Source organism: Nelumbo lutea, chromosome 3 (genome assembly GCF_056320005.1).
Source record: "Nelumbo lutea isolate HS-2025 chromosome 3, American lotus-T2T, whole genome shotgun sequence".
Lineage (NCBI taxonomy): Eukaryota > Viridiplantae > Streptophyta > Magnoliopsida > Proteales > Nelumbonaceae > Nelumbo > Nelumbo lutea.
In genome coordinates, this window is record NC_142686.1 from 98525417 (window position 1) to 98540847 (window position 15431).

Consider the following 15431-nt stretch of genomic DNA (forward strand, 5'->3'; position numbering starts at 1 on the left):
AGGCTCTAGGAACGAATTTACCTGTAACCCAACAGCAAAGTCAGTAAAACTGAGTGGGGGCAAATAACGTTATAAAGATAGTGTCTTCAGACGCGCCTCAGAGCTTTTCCTTCTAAGTTACAGTGACCCCATCTTCACCAACAGTGGCCATGTACAGTAATAAGTGCCATGGGTTGCCTGGGGGACAATTCCTAAATTCAAACCGGATCAAATGGCTATCTACTTGAATGATGTTTACTTGCATGGAGTTAGACCAGCAACATGGAAGACCCCAGATTGGCCAAAAACTTCATGAACCACAAACTGAGTGAATCCCAACTTCTTGACTAGGGAAGAGCTTTTACTCGAAGAAAGTTTTGTCTCCGAAAGAAATAGGAGATCTGGCTTTTCTTGTTTACATAATTTTAGTAGAGAGAAGGGACTATAAGTGAGGAGGTGTGGGGTTTGGAAATGCCAATTGTTGTGCGGGTTGGAAGGCTTGCTGGGGGTAGTAGGTCACCAGTAAAGAAATCGGCCACCTGGCCCTTACGAATTGCTAGTAAAGTATTGGACAAGGGATCCAAATGGTAGTTCCTTGGATGGCCACGTCGCCTCTTTCCTGTGAGCAAATCTATGGTACCCAGCCCACCAGTTTTGGTGAAGTAGTAAGCCATTAATGCGAGTTTTGGAGCAACAAGTCGGGTTTGTGCATGGATAGTACGTGGCGCTATCCGATTGTTGTGCATGCACATTGCATGGTTTTTCATGGATGCCAAGTGTTCGGTGGTGGGCTGAAACCAGAGGGAGGGGGGGAGGCGAAGAACTCGTCGGGATCCCGTTGCATAGATGACGACAATCAAGGCGAGAAGATCCCCAGGTGGTTCGATGCAGCACCATTTCTGGCCACCGGATCCATCTTCTAAATCTTCATTGGAAACATTTTTCGTACTTATAAATTATTATTTAGATGTTCCTAATGCACGGTAGATGTTACTGTAACGCGCCCCTGTGTGAGATACGCAGTATGCACCATTTCAAGGAATGGGATCTGCTTCTGGGGCGCCTCACACGCACATCCATCGTGCATTGGGAGCATCCCCGTATTTATCGAGAGATATTTTCAATGCATGGTACGATGTGCATGTGAGGCGCGAGTGAGGCGCCCTGTGTGAGGAGCAATCCGGTCTCTTCCATAATACATACTATTCACAGTGTGCACTACATATTTCCCCCGCGCCCTCGGAAGTCGGAAGCCGCCCTCCGTTAACTGTCAGCTCCACCTTATCCACTGAGTAGTAGTTAACACTCCCAGGAGAAGAGAAATGGCGGTAGCTCATACGGCCCCGTCGGCCTTCCTTTCCATTCCGCCCCAAATGGTATCCTCATTTGCCTCTCCCAAGACTCCGTTCCTTGGATTTCCAGCTGCAGTAGCACCCAAACCTTTTGTTCAAGCTCGAGCACTTACCCTCGCTAAGCCAACCCCCAACCAGATTCGTTGCCAGGGAGATGCAGTAATTCCCAAGGAGCAGAAGTGGATGTTCGACGAGTCCAATATCAACGGCCCTGTAATTTTCTCTCTCTTTTATCTCCAGCTCTCTATTTATGCGCTTATGCGTTTGCAATTCCAATTCATAACTTCCATCGAACCTAGTGAAAGCATGCATAAAAGGGTTAAAGGAGATTTCAAATGGGTCTGCTGAATGTGAACGTTTCTTGAATTATTGAAATTTGAAGGAATGTCTTGAGATGGATACAAATCGTCTTATTTTCTTCTTCTTCTTTTTTTTTTTTTTTGTTTTTTCTATAAGTTCGATGAACAGTTGAGGCATGTTTCTAGGGAATGTACTCCTCACAAAACCCCAGATGGCTGAGACCAATATTGGGTAGTGGTGTTTATATAACGGTGGAGGAATACTCCTTGGGAAGAGTTCCTCTACCAGCAGATGTCCGGTCTAGTGGCTATGAACCTCTGTTTGTGACTCTCCGTGCATCTCTTCTCCATGTTTCTCTTCGTAAAGTGCAGCTTACCCACCAAAAGAAGGAAAACAAGATGAATGTTCCTCTTTCCTCGGTTTTGGTGAACTGCAGAGAAAGTGTAAGGTCTATTTTGAGGGAGTCAATGGAACATGAAATAGTTCTATACTTTGTAAGTTGAGCCAAATTAATGACCTAATCCGACTGAAACCCTGCCTTCACCAGTTTTTGGCGTTGACATTTCCAGTTTATAATGGGGCTCAAGCTGGTCGATTCATCCATACTATCTAGGCCTTAGATTTCGGGACAACTGAGTTCTGTTTTTCTTCCAATCAAGTACTTCGTGTTGAAGCGTTTTTTGGTTGGCCAACTACAAACAACTGGCACGAGGCAGACCTGCTGTGGATTCAATTTTTTACACATTTTTTTAGTGTGTAATTAAATTAGTAGAATATTCTTTTACTATGTATTGATGGGCAATTGGGCATCAAATCAGGTTCTTACTTCGTCCATGTTCGGGATCTTGGAGCCAGTGTATTTAGTTTTTTTTTTGCTAAATGGTGTATTAAAAGTTGATTAATTTTTAACCACTCTATTTTGTTTATTTTTTTTCATTTGTCTGATTCTTCATAGAATCATAGAATGAGATTCTGTGACCAATGCCTTTCTGCAAATGCTGGCTTAAGTGCAAAAATAAATTCCGGCATTGATGAAACTACATATTCTTTTCTTTTTTCAGGATATTTGGAATAAGACATGGTACCCAAAAGCTGCAGATCATGTAAACACAGAAAAAACATGGTATGTTGTGGATGCAACTGACAAAATTCTGGGAAGATTAGCATCAACTATAGCCATTCATATCCGAGGGAAGAATCTGGCAACCTATACTCCCAGTGTGGACATGGGGGCATTTGTTATAGTGGTATGTATGTACATATATATGCTACTTGCAGATGGCTATTTTCAGCTTGATGTAGGTGTAAATATGTTCTTTTCAGTTACTCTACTTTTGTGTATTAGTGTATTATGCAATTCATATTTGAAATTGTTTTTTTTCTTAATTATTCTACACTATGCAAAAGATGATGGTCTATCAGGGTTAGACAAAGACATCTGTTTTCCACTATGGCTGCATTTGCTTGGACATAAAATATATTGCAAGATGGTTATTTATAAAGTATTAAATTTTAGTGTTTGGCGGCCAGTAAAATACTAAGGGTAGCAAAAAAAAAAAAAAATCCAAATCTAGAGTGAGAACAGCGTAAAATAACTTTTGCCCTTCCTGAAGTTAAGTCAATGTACATTGTTTCTTGGATGAGATTGTAGGTTTTACTTTTAAGAATCCTACTGATAACCGTCTACTTAAGTTACTCACATCCAAGAAAACCTGTGATTTCATAGAAGTCTCTCTTTTCCATGTAAGCCTAAAATTTAGTGTTCATCTGATGGCCCTGTTTTCCCAGTTTGTCTCAAAGTTGCAATTAAACATTAAAAAGTGATGAAAATTATTTAAAAAAATAATTATTTTTTGATCAGCAAAAGATAACTATTTTTATCTCACAATTTTTTTAGCATGCCAAAATATTTGTTGAGGATCCAAAAATAGTCTTTATTTCTTTTCCTTTTCTGTTCCCTCACCAAGAATCAAGTAATGCTTTCTTGCTATTTTTTTTTTCTTCTGACAAGTTCCACTTCAAACATCCATACTATTACATGGCAACCTTGATAGCTTATTCTTCTTTTGGCATCACAATAAATAAGCAAAAAAGGTTGCTTTTCCCATGGAATTCATAGATCCATTGGCTCACATGATAGGAGGGTAGTGGATAGTTAATTTCTTCATTTTGATGCATACATGACTATCCTTTTCAGAACTGTGCAATCAATAGTTCAATAATGCAAGACAGCAGTGTTTAGATTGAACAACCAAGATATTTTATTTTTAAGGAGATGCATTGTGGAAGTTTATGTTTTAGGTTTAACTTTAGTTGGAACATAAGTTTTCTTCATTCTAGAAATTTGGTAAGTCAAATGGGATATAGATGTCCCTATATAGTTGGGATAAAGCATGGATGGTGATGGTGATGAAATGGGATATATGTATCTCATGCTCAATGTTGGAGCTCACCTATTTCTAAATAGTTTTACTGATATCCTTTGCACAGGTGAAGATGCTTACTAAGCACTAAGCACCTTTTTATAGTGACAGCGGAGAGATTTTGGAGTTGCACGATATATTTTTATGGTCTGACCTGGCTTCCAATAGAGATGAACAAGGGAAGAATATTATATCTAGTGAAGAATAATAGAGGATTGAAGAGGAGCATGTCATGACTAAGGGTGGAGATTTGGGAGACCCTGAGAATGGATTTATGGTGGAAAGGGGGGAGCAATGTTGTCAATGTGGTAAGCAGATGATTGTTGTTCTGGCCTCATAGGTAATGTGGTGACCAATCAATGTCTTGGTATTAACTAGTCAAAAACAAAAATATATTTTCTAAATTTAAGATATAGAAGATTTAGTTTCAGTAATCTTGTTCTGACAAATGTTAGAAGGGAAGCAGGATATGCTGAGATAGGGAGTGTCAGCCTTTGTTTTTCAAAGAAAGATTGCAACTTTGACTATTTGATGTGGTCCCCTTGTTTGTGGCAATTTTATATCAGCACAACACCAATTGGGAGGTCTAAATGATGTAATCTTTTGACACATTTTCAGTTAATACAGTTCATACTTTACCTTTCATAAAAAAATAAGACTTTGTAGTTGACTAGACTCACTAGTCATCAGTCAACTTAGTTGACCTAGTCTATGAGTATTGGATTTATTTTTTTGGAGGTGCTAAAGGAAAATCTATGGATTAGCTACCTGAAGTTCTGGTAGAAGGTCGAGGAGAAAGTAATTGAAAGCCCAAGCTTGAGTGCAAGTGTTTTTTTTTTACAAATCTAGTTTGATATTTTTGGACTCTTTTTATCAACATCTAATTGGTTGGGATGCTCTTCCCCCCTTTTTCCCCCACTTTATTTTCTTTTTGTTTGTTTTTCTCCCTGTTGGTATCTATACAACCTCTCTATCTCACAAAGGAAACTAAAACCTTAATGGAATTAGTAGAAAAAGAGAAACCAATAATTTGATTTGATAACAGTGAAAAAGAAAGAAAGAAAGAAAGAAAGAAAGAGTTGTAGTGAGAAGAGAAGAAGAGATGGGGAGAAGCCAATAATGATTTGGATGCCTCACTCATTATCTTATATGCTCATAAAAAGGATTGATTACAGAGACTAATATGCCCTTAATAGGGTGGCTACTATTCATAACATAAAAATAGCTCCGAAAAAACAACAAAAACTAATGGGCCTTGGCCCAATAACACTAACTAATGATTATAAACAAGAAAATCATAAGAAACTGCTAAATCTCAACACTTCGCCTTATGTTGGGAGTATATGTCACACATTCCCAACTTTCATAGATCATGTTCAAGTTTATTTCTTGCAACTCCTTTTGTGAGAACATCAACTAGCTGTAAATCAGATGCAACATATGGTAGTTACACTTCCCCAGATGTCACCCTTTCTCTTATGAAATGTCTGTCCACCTCTATATGTTTTGTTCTGTCATGCTGAATTGGGTTATGGGCAATGTTAATTGCTATTTGATAGTCATAGTGCAACATCATAGGTTCTTCTGCATCAACTCCAATCTCTCCTAATAAGGATCGAACCCAAAGAAGCTTTGAAACACCATGTAACATAGCTCTATATTCAACTTCTACACTTGACCTAGCTACAACTGGTTGCTTCTTACTCTTCCATGAAATCAGATTGCCTCCAACAAGAGTGCACACTCTCGATTAGACCTATTCATGGGCCGGGCTTCGCCTTTGTATCAACAAAATACATTCAGGCCCGAGCCCGAGCCCAGTCCGACATTTGGGCCTAGGTCTTGACCCGAGTCCGAGCCTAGCCAATGATTTGAAAACATAAATTTTTTCTTTTTTTTGTTCAATAAAAAGTATTTTATTTATATTAAAAGCCCTCAAAACTCAAAAATAATAAAAGATCTCACTATTACTTGAAAAAAAGAAGAGAAACAAAGAAGAAATATTGTATATATTCTTTATTAAATAAAATATATATTTATTATATAATATATATTATCAAGTTGGGATCAAGCTTTGAAAAATCCCTTGCTCGACACAAGAAAAGGTCGGGCATGGGTTTGAGTATAACCAAACACAGTCAATGCACTCTTAAACCTATCAAACCAATCTCTTGGTGATTGTTTGAAACCATATAACTATATAAGGACTTGTTCAATCTGCATACCCTTCCTTTGCTCATATCGCTGTAAAAACTAGCTAGAAGGTCCATGTACACCTCTTGCAAATCTCCAATTAAGAAAAGAATTTTTCACATCAAGTTGGAAGAGGGGCCAAGAGTAAGCAACTGCTAGAGATAAAAGAATCTGAACTGAATTCATCTTGGCCACCAGTGCAAAAGCCTCCAAGTATTCTATCCTATAAGTCTAAGTGTACCATTTTGCAACCAGCCTTGCATTGTACCTTTATATGCTTCCATCAACCCTGTACTTCACAGTATAAACCCATATGCAACCAATTGTATCCTTCCCATCAAGTAGATCCACAACTTCCCAGGTTTGGCTTATAATCAAGGCTTCCATTTCCTCCTACATAGCTATCTTCCACTGGAGAGATCTTCACTAACAGTCTTGGGTATAAACATAGAATCAAGAGAAGCAACAAATGCCTAGTAGGAGGGAGATAACCCATTGTAGGAAGATGATGTGAGATACAATGGGTTGTGCACTTTTTCTTCCTCTTTCGGAGTGCAATTGGAAGGTCTAGGCAATCTGTAGTGGTGTTAGGTACAGGTGTAGTATCAACATGAATTGGAATATTAGATGGAGCAAAAGGCATACCTAGGTCTGTGTCATCCGAACTTGGAATTTCAGATGAGTTGATAGGAAGTGGTATGGGTTCCTTTGTTGTGGAGTCAACCTCCTTATGCTACTGTAGGCGTTGTCGTGTAAAAAACTGAGTAGTGGGATGCAATGGAGCAAGCTAAGTAGGTGGAATAACTAGGTCAGGCATTGGAGTAGGTAAAGGAGCTAGAATAGGAAGTGGTGTAGGTTGCTCATTTCCTTTCGCAAAATACTCCCCCTAAGAAAGACTCTTCGAAAAGAAAGATGTAGATTAAAAAAATGTGACATCCATGGTAACATACCAATTCTCTGACATAGGATCATAATAACAATACCCCTTTTGATTTCCTGCATACCCGAGGATACATACTTCTTTGCCTTAGGGTTCATCTTTGAGCAGTGAGGACCAATAATATGGACAGAGAATACACATCCAAACACCTTCAATGGAACATGAAACATCTCCCCTCAAGAAAAAGAAGACTGAACACAGTAGTGTATCCAAGAACACGAGAGGGTACCCAATTAATCAAGAAGAATGTTTTGAGAACCGTATCACCTCAAAACCGAATTGGAACTATGGAGCTCACCATCATACTTCATGTCACTTCCACAATGTCTGTTCTTCCTTTCTTCTACACCATTCTGTCGTGGAATATATGTATAGCTACTTTGATGGAATACTCCATGCTCTAATAAATATGATGCAACTTTTTTTTTTCAAAATATTCTCTAGCATTATTTAATTTGAACACCTTCACTTGTACTCCAAACTACGTCAACACCATCTAGTGGAACTGTTGTACCAAGGAAGGTACCTCATCACAAGATCTCATCAAATATACCCAAGAGTACCATGAATAATCATCCACAAACAGTAGAAAGTAATGGTAGTTACCCATAGAAGGAACATGATATGGTCCCCAAACATCAGTGTGAACAATATAAAAAACTGAAGAATATCTTTTATTACTTTCCTTAAATGAATGCTTGCAATGTTTTCAAAGTTGACAACCTTTACACCCCAAATTGGACAACTTAGTAGATTTAAACAACTTTGGAAACAAAAAGCGCAAAGAACCAAATGACAAATGTCCTAACCGATTATGCCAAAGCATAATCTGACCCACTGGCTCTGACTCATTAATCCTGCTGCTGACATGATGACTCTGATGACTGGGAAGCACATCGAGAAGGTAGACTCCGTTCACCTCATGACCACTCTTAATCGCCCTTTTTGGCTCCTGATCCTACAAAACACAATGGCCAGGAGAAAAAATTACTAAACAATTCAATTTTTATGTCAAACTACTCACAGATGAAAGGTTAGTACTCAACCTAGGAACATGTAGTATAGAAGGCAGGGAAATGGTATCAGTTATTTTGATAGATCCTTTCTCAACAATGGGAACATGGGAGCCATCAACTATGGACACTCAATGGGAACGTGGGAGCCATCATATGTTTTAAAGCTCCTGAATCTATAACCCAGGGAGGTTCTCCCTTATAGTGGAGGCATAATTTGCAGTGGCATATGAACTACTTGTATGTGCGAATGAAGTAGAATGACTAGATCTTGGGCCACTTGCACCTTTCTATCCACCTGGTGAAGAGTTTGAACTAGTTGTATCTCTTTGATTTAGAAATTGCCCATATCTCTCCAATTCGGCCCTAACTGCAATAGTTGCAACTGATTCCAAAGAAGCTATGGTAGTGGTCTAGATAAGTCAACAGTGACTGCCATATTAGGATTCCCTTTCTTGTTTCTAAGCCAACTTGGTATAAGGTGTGGATGAAGCTTTCAACAGTTATTTTTGATATGCTTAGGCTTCTTACAATAGTCATAGATCAAGTCCTTCTTGTCCTCCTTCCTACCATCACTACCACCCTTATCCTCACCAGGCTTAGGTTTCATTGAGCTAACCATATCAAACTGCTCAAGGTTTAAGTTCCTCATCATCATATTCCTCCAACTTTCTTCTCGAGACACTAAGGATATGCTCGAGTGAGAGTTACACTATCATGGGAAAGAACATTTTGTCGTGCAATATCATACTCTAGGTTGAGTCCTGCTAGAAACTCAAACATTCTATTCTTCTCTACCACCTTCTAGTAAGTAGTTGCATCTTTATTATTCTCCCAAACCACAGTCTCCAAATGATCTCTCTCCTGCCATAAGGTTTTGAGGGCTTAAAGATAAATTGCAACAGATTTATCGCCCTTCCTAGTAGCAATCACTTGATTCCTCAACTGGAAGGCCCTAGCAACATTTTCACTCTATGAGTAAGTCTAGAATTCCATCCCAAATCTCCTTAGATGTGTTAGCCCATAGAAAATTTTTGATTATATGGGGTAACTTAGAGTTGCACAGCCAGGTCATCACCATGTAGTTCTCCTGCGCCCATTGGGAAGAGTTAGTCTCAGGTTTCTTTTTTTCATCAGTGACATACTCCAATTTTCCACGAGCACCAATGGCCTTTTTGGCTGATTGTGGCTGCTCCAAGTAGTTTGTACCATCCAACCTAACTATAGTGATGGTCCTTGCCCCAAAAGGGTTACTAGCACCTCCTCCACTTAGTCCCATTTCACTAGTAGATTTGTACTCAACTCCGAGCCTTCCATAATTGCCAGAATAGTTTAGAAAATCAACCGTGAGAGAAAATAGATTTATACCTTTTAGGCCTCAATCAACCTTCTGATACCTAGAAACCTTTGCCCACAAAGATTCCTGTTTCCCTGGGAGCCAATAGAAATAGGAGAAAAAGCTGCTGCTCCCACTAGAGACCTCATAAAACTCCAGAACTTGAACCACCCCTTTGGAAAACACCAAGAAGTCTAAAAACTCCAGGGCGCCCCTTCCTAGGTAAAAAATAAAGAGCCCTACTGCAATCAAGACTCTTTTTCCTCCAGTTCTTCTTGATTTTGATGATCAATCCAAGATCTAACACAAAGGGTTCTAGATCCACAAAAAAATCCAAGAACTGGGCACTTTTAGAGTTTTCGATCAGCTCTCTAACTCACCATGCAATCAGCTGATCTAGGGCTGCATGATGGAAGAGAAAAAATCCCAAAAGTTGCTTTAATACCAAGTAGAAAAAGAGAAAACAATAACTTGATTTGATAACAGTGAAAAAGAAAAACCGAAAGAGTTCTTAGTGAGAAGAGAAGAGAAAGAGAAGAAGAGATGGGGAAAAGCCAATAATGATCTGGTCACCCCACTTATTATCTTATATACTCATAAAAAGGATTGATTATAAAGACTAATATGCCCTTAATAGGGCGTCTACTGTTCATAGCAAAAAAAAGCTCCAAGAAAAGCACCATAAACTAATGGGCGTTGGGCCCAATAACACTAACTAATGATTATAAACAAGAAAATCATAAGAAACTGCTGAATCTCAATAGAATCTTTAGACTTTTTTTCCTCTTTTTTGAGGTGGTCTTCCACATTAACATAATACTTTTCAAAACACATATTTAGGATCTCTATATTTTCTTCTCTCTCTTTGATGCACGGTTACTCCTGATCAAATCCCTGTGGGGCCAAAACTTGGGCTTCATGCCCACTGCTTGAGTAAATTGGTTTTGTTTTTTAGTTAACTTCTTGGAAGATATGAGTTGCTGAACCATGTTGGGTTAATAAATTCCTTTTCAGTGTGTCTCTCACAATTGCTGGTGCAAGTTTAGATCTTCATTTAAATTGACTTATTGAGTAACTGTTGTTTCTCAGATTTTGTATGCTTATTCCCTGGGTCAGGCCTAGAGAAATTCATAGTCAGGATGCACAGTTGGTCATGTGCTCACTCCATAATTTTTGCTATAAGTTTCTACATGTTTAATCCAAGTTACAAAAATTGAGGGGTCCTTAATGATAGCTCTTATCTCTTTCATCGCCATGCGATTTCAAGTATAAATAAGAATTATGTGCTTCTTTCATGTGTTTCTTTAATGATTGGTACTAAACTCAGATAAATGTACTTGAAAACAGGTGAATGCGGAAAAGGTTGCTGTATCTGGTAAAAAGAGGACACAAAAGCTATATAGGAGGCATTCTGGAAGACCTGGTGGCATGAAGGTGGAAACATTTGATCAGCTCCAACAAAGAATTCCAGAGAGAATAATTGAACATGCTGTCCGAGGCATGCTTCCTAAGGGGAGGGTGAGTAACATTTCTTATTTTTTCTTTCCAAATTCCTTTCTTCTCTTTTATATATATATAAAATATGATTTAAAAAATGATGGTAAAGATAAATATTAGTATTAAGGGTCAGTTTGTGAGGGTTGAAGCTTTTTGATTAGTATCTTTTACTGAGCTGCTTTGGAGAGGCCACTAAAAGAAGTTTCAATGGAAATCCCTTTATTTGGCTGAAGGACAGCAAATTTGGGCTTTTCAGTTTTTTCCAAACATTGCTCATATGCTGTCCAGATGAGGCTAAGGTTCTAAATTGGGGCATATCGGTCTGTATTGTGCTGCGCTATATGTATGTTTCTTTTTAATTTTATTTTCAAATTGGTTCAGGGGGGCGGTTTAAGGCCCGTCTACACCCTGGACTAGGCCAGACCCTGAAACACCGGTAATAGGGGCTTATCTGGGGGTTGCTGAATGCTGATACAATATGTATCGGCCGATATGCCCTGATACATTGCTATTTTTTGATCCTTGGATGTGGCCCACCATGCAAAACCAAAAGCTGCCACGAAAAGTCCTCCTGGGAGGGCTGAAGATTTGATTGAGCTGCTTTGGAGAAATGACTAAAAGAAGCTTCAGCAGAAAGCCCTACTTCTGGCTGAGGACAGCTATTTTAGGCTTCTTGGGGTTTTCACAAACTTAGCATATGATCTGTCCAGGTGGGGCCCTCATAAAGCCGGAAGCCGCTAGATGAAAGCCCTCCCAAATGAGCACCAAGGAAATTAGTGGATTACTTATATGCTGTCCAGATGGGCCCCACCTTGCAAACCAAAAGCTGCCACAAGAAAGCCCTCCCAAATGGGCACTAAGGAAATAAGTGACTTCATAATTAATTAATGATAAAATTCTTTGGATCTCGCTTGTGAAATTAATGTTGTCTAGGGTGCATATTTATTGAACATTAGTCCATAGTAAGTGGTTGATGCAGATGACTGAAATTGTGGCTAACTACATAACTGATGAGCTTGGTGTACTGTGTTTTTCATAAAATGTGAATTTGATCATTTGGGAACTACCATGGCCTCTTATCTGTATGGTGTATGCGGTGTGCTGTGATCACCAAAAGAAGGCAGTATGCTTTGTTAGCCTATGTTAATATGGTTGAGTTATGCTTTGTTCCACTTGTCCGTGTTGACATGGTTTGAACATTCTGTATTTTGTGGTTCACTGAGTTGAAACATGTGAAACCATGTAATAAGGCTGTTTATGAATTATGAGCAAGAATGCTTTTCAAGCACAGCATATTTTATTCTAATTTTTGCTTTTTCCTTTGCATTTGTGTTCAAGGAACAACATAGTTTTGATCTGAAGAAACACCTTATTAACTTGAATGCTTTGGAAAGTTTTTTTTTTAATGAATAAATGCCTAGGAAAGTTTGAGGAAAGCATGCTCCTGTAGACTGACTTGAAAGATTCTTATTAAATTATTTCTTGAGAATAACATGTGGTCAAGTGATTGGCATCTTCCATGTCAGGTTCAGTCTGTTTTTGTGTGAAGAATCATTTTTAGGTAACCACTAAGCCTTTCCTTTTCCTGTTCATTTCCTTTAAAGGGGAAAATGGCTCGTAACTAGAGCCTGAAGCAGCCTCCTTTTGGTTCTAAATGGCCGTAGTTCTGGGCTGAGGTGCTATTACAGTGGCTACCCCATATATTTTCCAGGTTCTCATGTACTATTGTTTGTACCTATATGTACATGTATTTTCTTTCATTTCATTTTAATTACTACTGTTACTGATTTGTGTATTTCTTATACATAATAGTTTCTTTTCTTTCTATGTGATATCTATGCCTTTTGTTTTAACTACAACACCTTGATTAACGCTTTCTGCAAAAGTAGCATATTAACAATATACTTGATAATGTTATTGGTAAAAATGAAAATGGTTGTTTTCCTTTGGCTACTTGCACGGAGATTTGCTCACAGAAGATATGTTGTATACTGTCTTGGAAGTACCATTATATTTCCTTAATATTCTTTCGTAGCATATCATAATCTCCTTTTCTAAGCTGCCCAACGTCTGTATTGGATATTTGGACTGTGCAGCTGGGTAGGGCTCTCTTCACTCATCTCAAGGTATACAAGGGCCCAAACCACCCACATGAGGCTCAAAAACCCATTGAACTGCCCATCAGGGACAAGAGAGTACAGGTACAAAAGTAGATACGGCACAGTTGGATTGTTATATTTCTTTTCCAGGAAAAGCCAGTATAAGGGCTGAGGTAAAAAAACAGCCATGAATGGTGTCATTTCTTTTCTTTTCTGTCTTTCTTTTTTGTTTTTTAAACACTTAAAAAGTGTTTGTCCATGTTAAATGGTTCATTGTACTGATTTGACAAAGAGAGGGACTTGCCTCAACTTGATGTCTAAATATAAACACAAATCATGTTTTATTTGTTATTTTGATTAGTGAAAAGTAATTCTGCCAATAAAATAATGTATACATATACATAGATTTATCAAAATAATAATAACAATAATGTATACATAGCATAGTATTTTTTTTATCAGCAAATAAGACTTTTATTAAGATCAGAGAAATATTGAATCACAAGAGTTAAGATTCAGCACTGCATTGACTCAAGCTACAAACATATACATTGCATAAATTTCACTTGTTTGCATAGTTTTCCAAGTGTATTCTGATCTGATGCTCATGCGTAGAGATGTTAATGGGTTGGGTCTGGTATGGGACAGAGTGGTAATTAATCTCATTCTCCCCCCTCGACAAGAATCCTCTCTCAAGTCTCAACACCTGGTACTGGTAATTAACTGTTGTGGTATTGAATGATCGTGATGATGATCTAGTTGTAGCAATCGTAGTGATGAAAATAGAAGAAATAGTTTAAGAGAGTATGTTTTTTTCTCTAGTTAACGACAATCAAATAACTGAAATGGTTATCTCAGTCGAATGTTGTTCTCAACCCATTCAGATTGGCCATTCTCAGCTGGATATCATCTCAATTAAGCTCAAGACAACTACGTCTACTTTCTGGATTTTTAATTAAATTGAATTCCTTATCTAAGCAAATAAATGATATTGTAATGGCTAAGTTCAGGATTTATTTATTTATTTTATTTTTCTTGCTTCATGGGGCTACACATTTGGGGTAGTCTGTCTACTACCCATTACACCCCAACCCTGGTGACGGCAGGATTTGATTCAAGTCTCTGCTACAACCGGCCAGAAGCCTTACCAACTAAGCCAAATTGCACTATTGATGGTTAAATCCATCTTTTCTAAAGCAATATTATGCTTCATTATTAAATTAGCGAAGACATTACTAAAAGCCAGTCAAGTCGCAAATTCAATCTGGATGCACTGGAAGAGAGTTATTTTTGGTCCTCCATTCATACCAAGCCATTTGTCCTCAACAGTGCAATAAGCCAGCATGACTCAATACCATTCTATCTTTCTCCCTCCGTCTAAGCTGTTATCTCCACTGTAATTCACTGCCTCATCTCCCACTCTATGCATAAGCCCTTCAATCCATGCAGTAGTTCGCCCAGGTTGTTGGCATGCAACCGAAAATGCAAAGCAGCAGCAGCAGCGTGGAGTCAAGGAAAAGGTGAGGAAAGGTGATGAAGCAGCCAGAAGCAAGGCTGAAGAAACGCTAGAGTGCCAAGGAGACCATTGCATTGCATCCAACTACGACGCTGCCCAGCAGAAATCGCAAGAGGTGAGGATAACATTGCTGGTATTGGTAGAGCTCCAGACGAGGAAGTTTGAGAGAGAGAGAGAGAGAGATGACTGGTTAGTTGTGCTCTTCCTTTCCCTCTATCATCGATCATCAGTAAGTGGTAGATACCGTACTATAAGTTTTTTATCTGTGATTGTGTTTGGTTCTATTGTCATCATAAGAATCTGAAAAAGAAAAAAAAGAAAAAGAAACAAGGATTGCGTGACGGAAAAAGAGGGGCTTTCGATGACAAAGAATGGCCCTTTTTTGTGCGTCTGCATCAAAATTTCACTCTTTTTTTTTTTGAAATTTGATCATTAGCCACTTGTTTCGTTAGCTAAAGCCAGTGAGGGAGAAGCAAAAGTTATAACAACCCATAAAAAAGGTGACAGGACTAACAAGTAACAACAAAAGACCAAGGTTCAAAATAGTGATAGGTATGGTATTGTTGGATTCTCAATACACTTGTTGTGTTTTGAGGAAATCAATTTTTTTATTAATTACATTATATAAAAGAATGTATAAAAATGAATTTTTGAAAAAAAAAATGCAGGACCAAATCAACCTCCCACAGCACATCCCCATTGTCTATTGGGAATATCTGCCGATGATAATCCCATAAATGATGATGTCATCATCAGGAGATGTTTCTAATACATGGCAAAGAT

General features: G+C 38.4%; 1 protein-coding gene across 1 annotated transcript; it reads left to right on the forward strand.

The window, feature by feature from the left end:
* The first annotated feature begins 1033 nt into the window (after positions 1–1033).
* EMB1473 (Ribosomal protein L13 family protein) lies at positions 1034–13517 on the forward strand. The gene is made up of 4 exons (XM_088976709.1): positions 1034–1544; positions 2693–2878; positions 10884–11054; positions 13130–13517. The coding sequence occupies exons 1-4, from the start codon at positions 1302–1304 to the stop codon at positions 13244–13246; spliced, it is 717 nt and encodes a 238-aa protein (XP_088832835.1). The 5' UTR covers positions 1034–1301; the 3' UTR covers positions 13247–13517.
* Positions 13518–15431: the final 1914 nt, after the last annotated feature.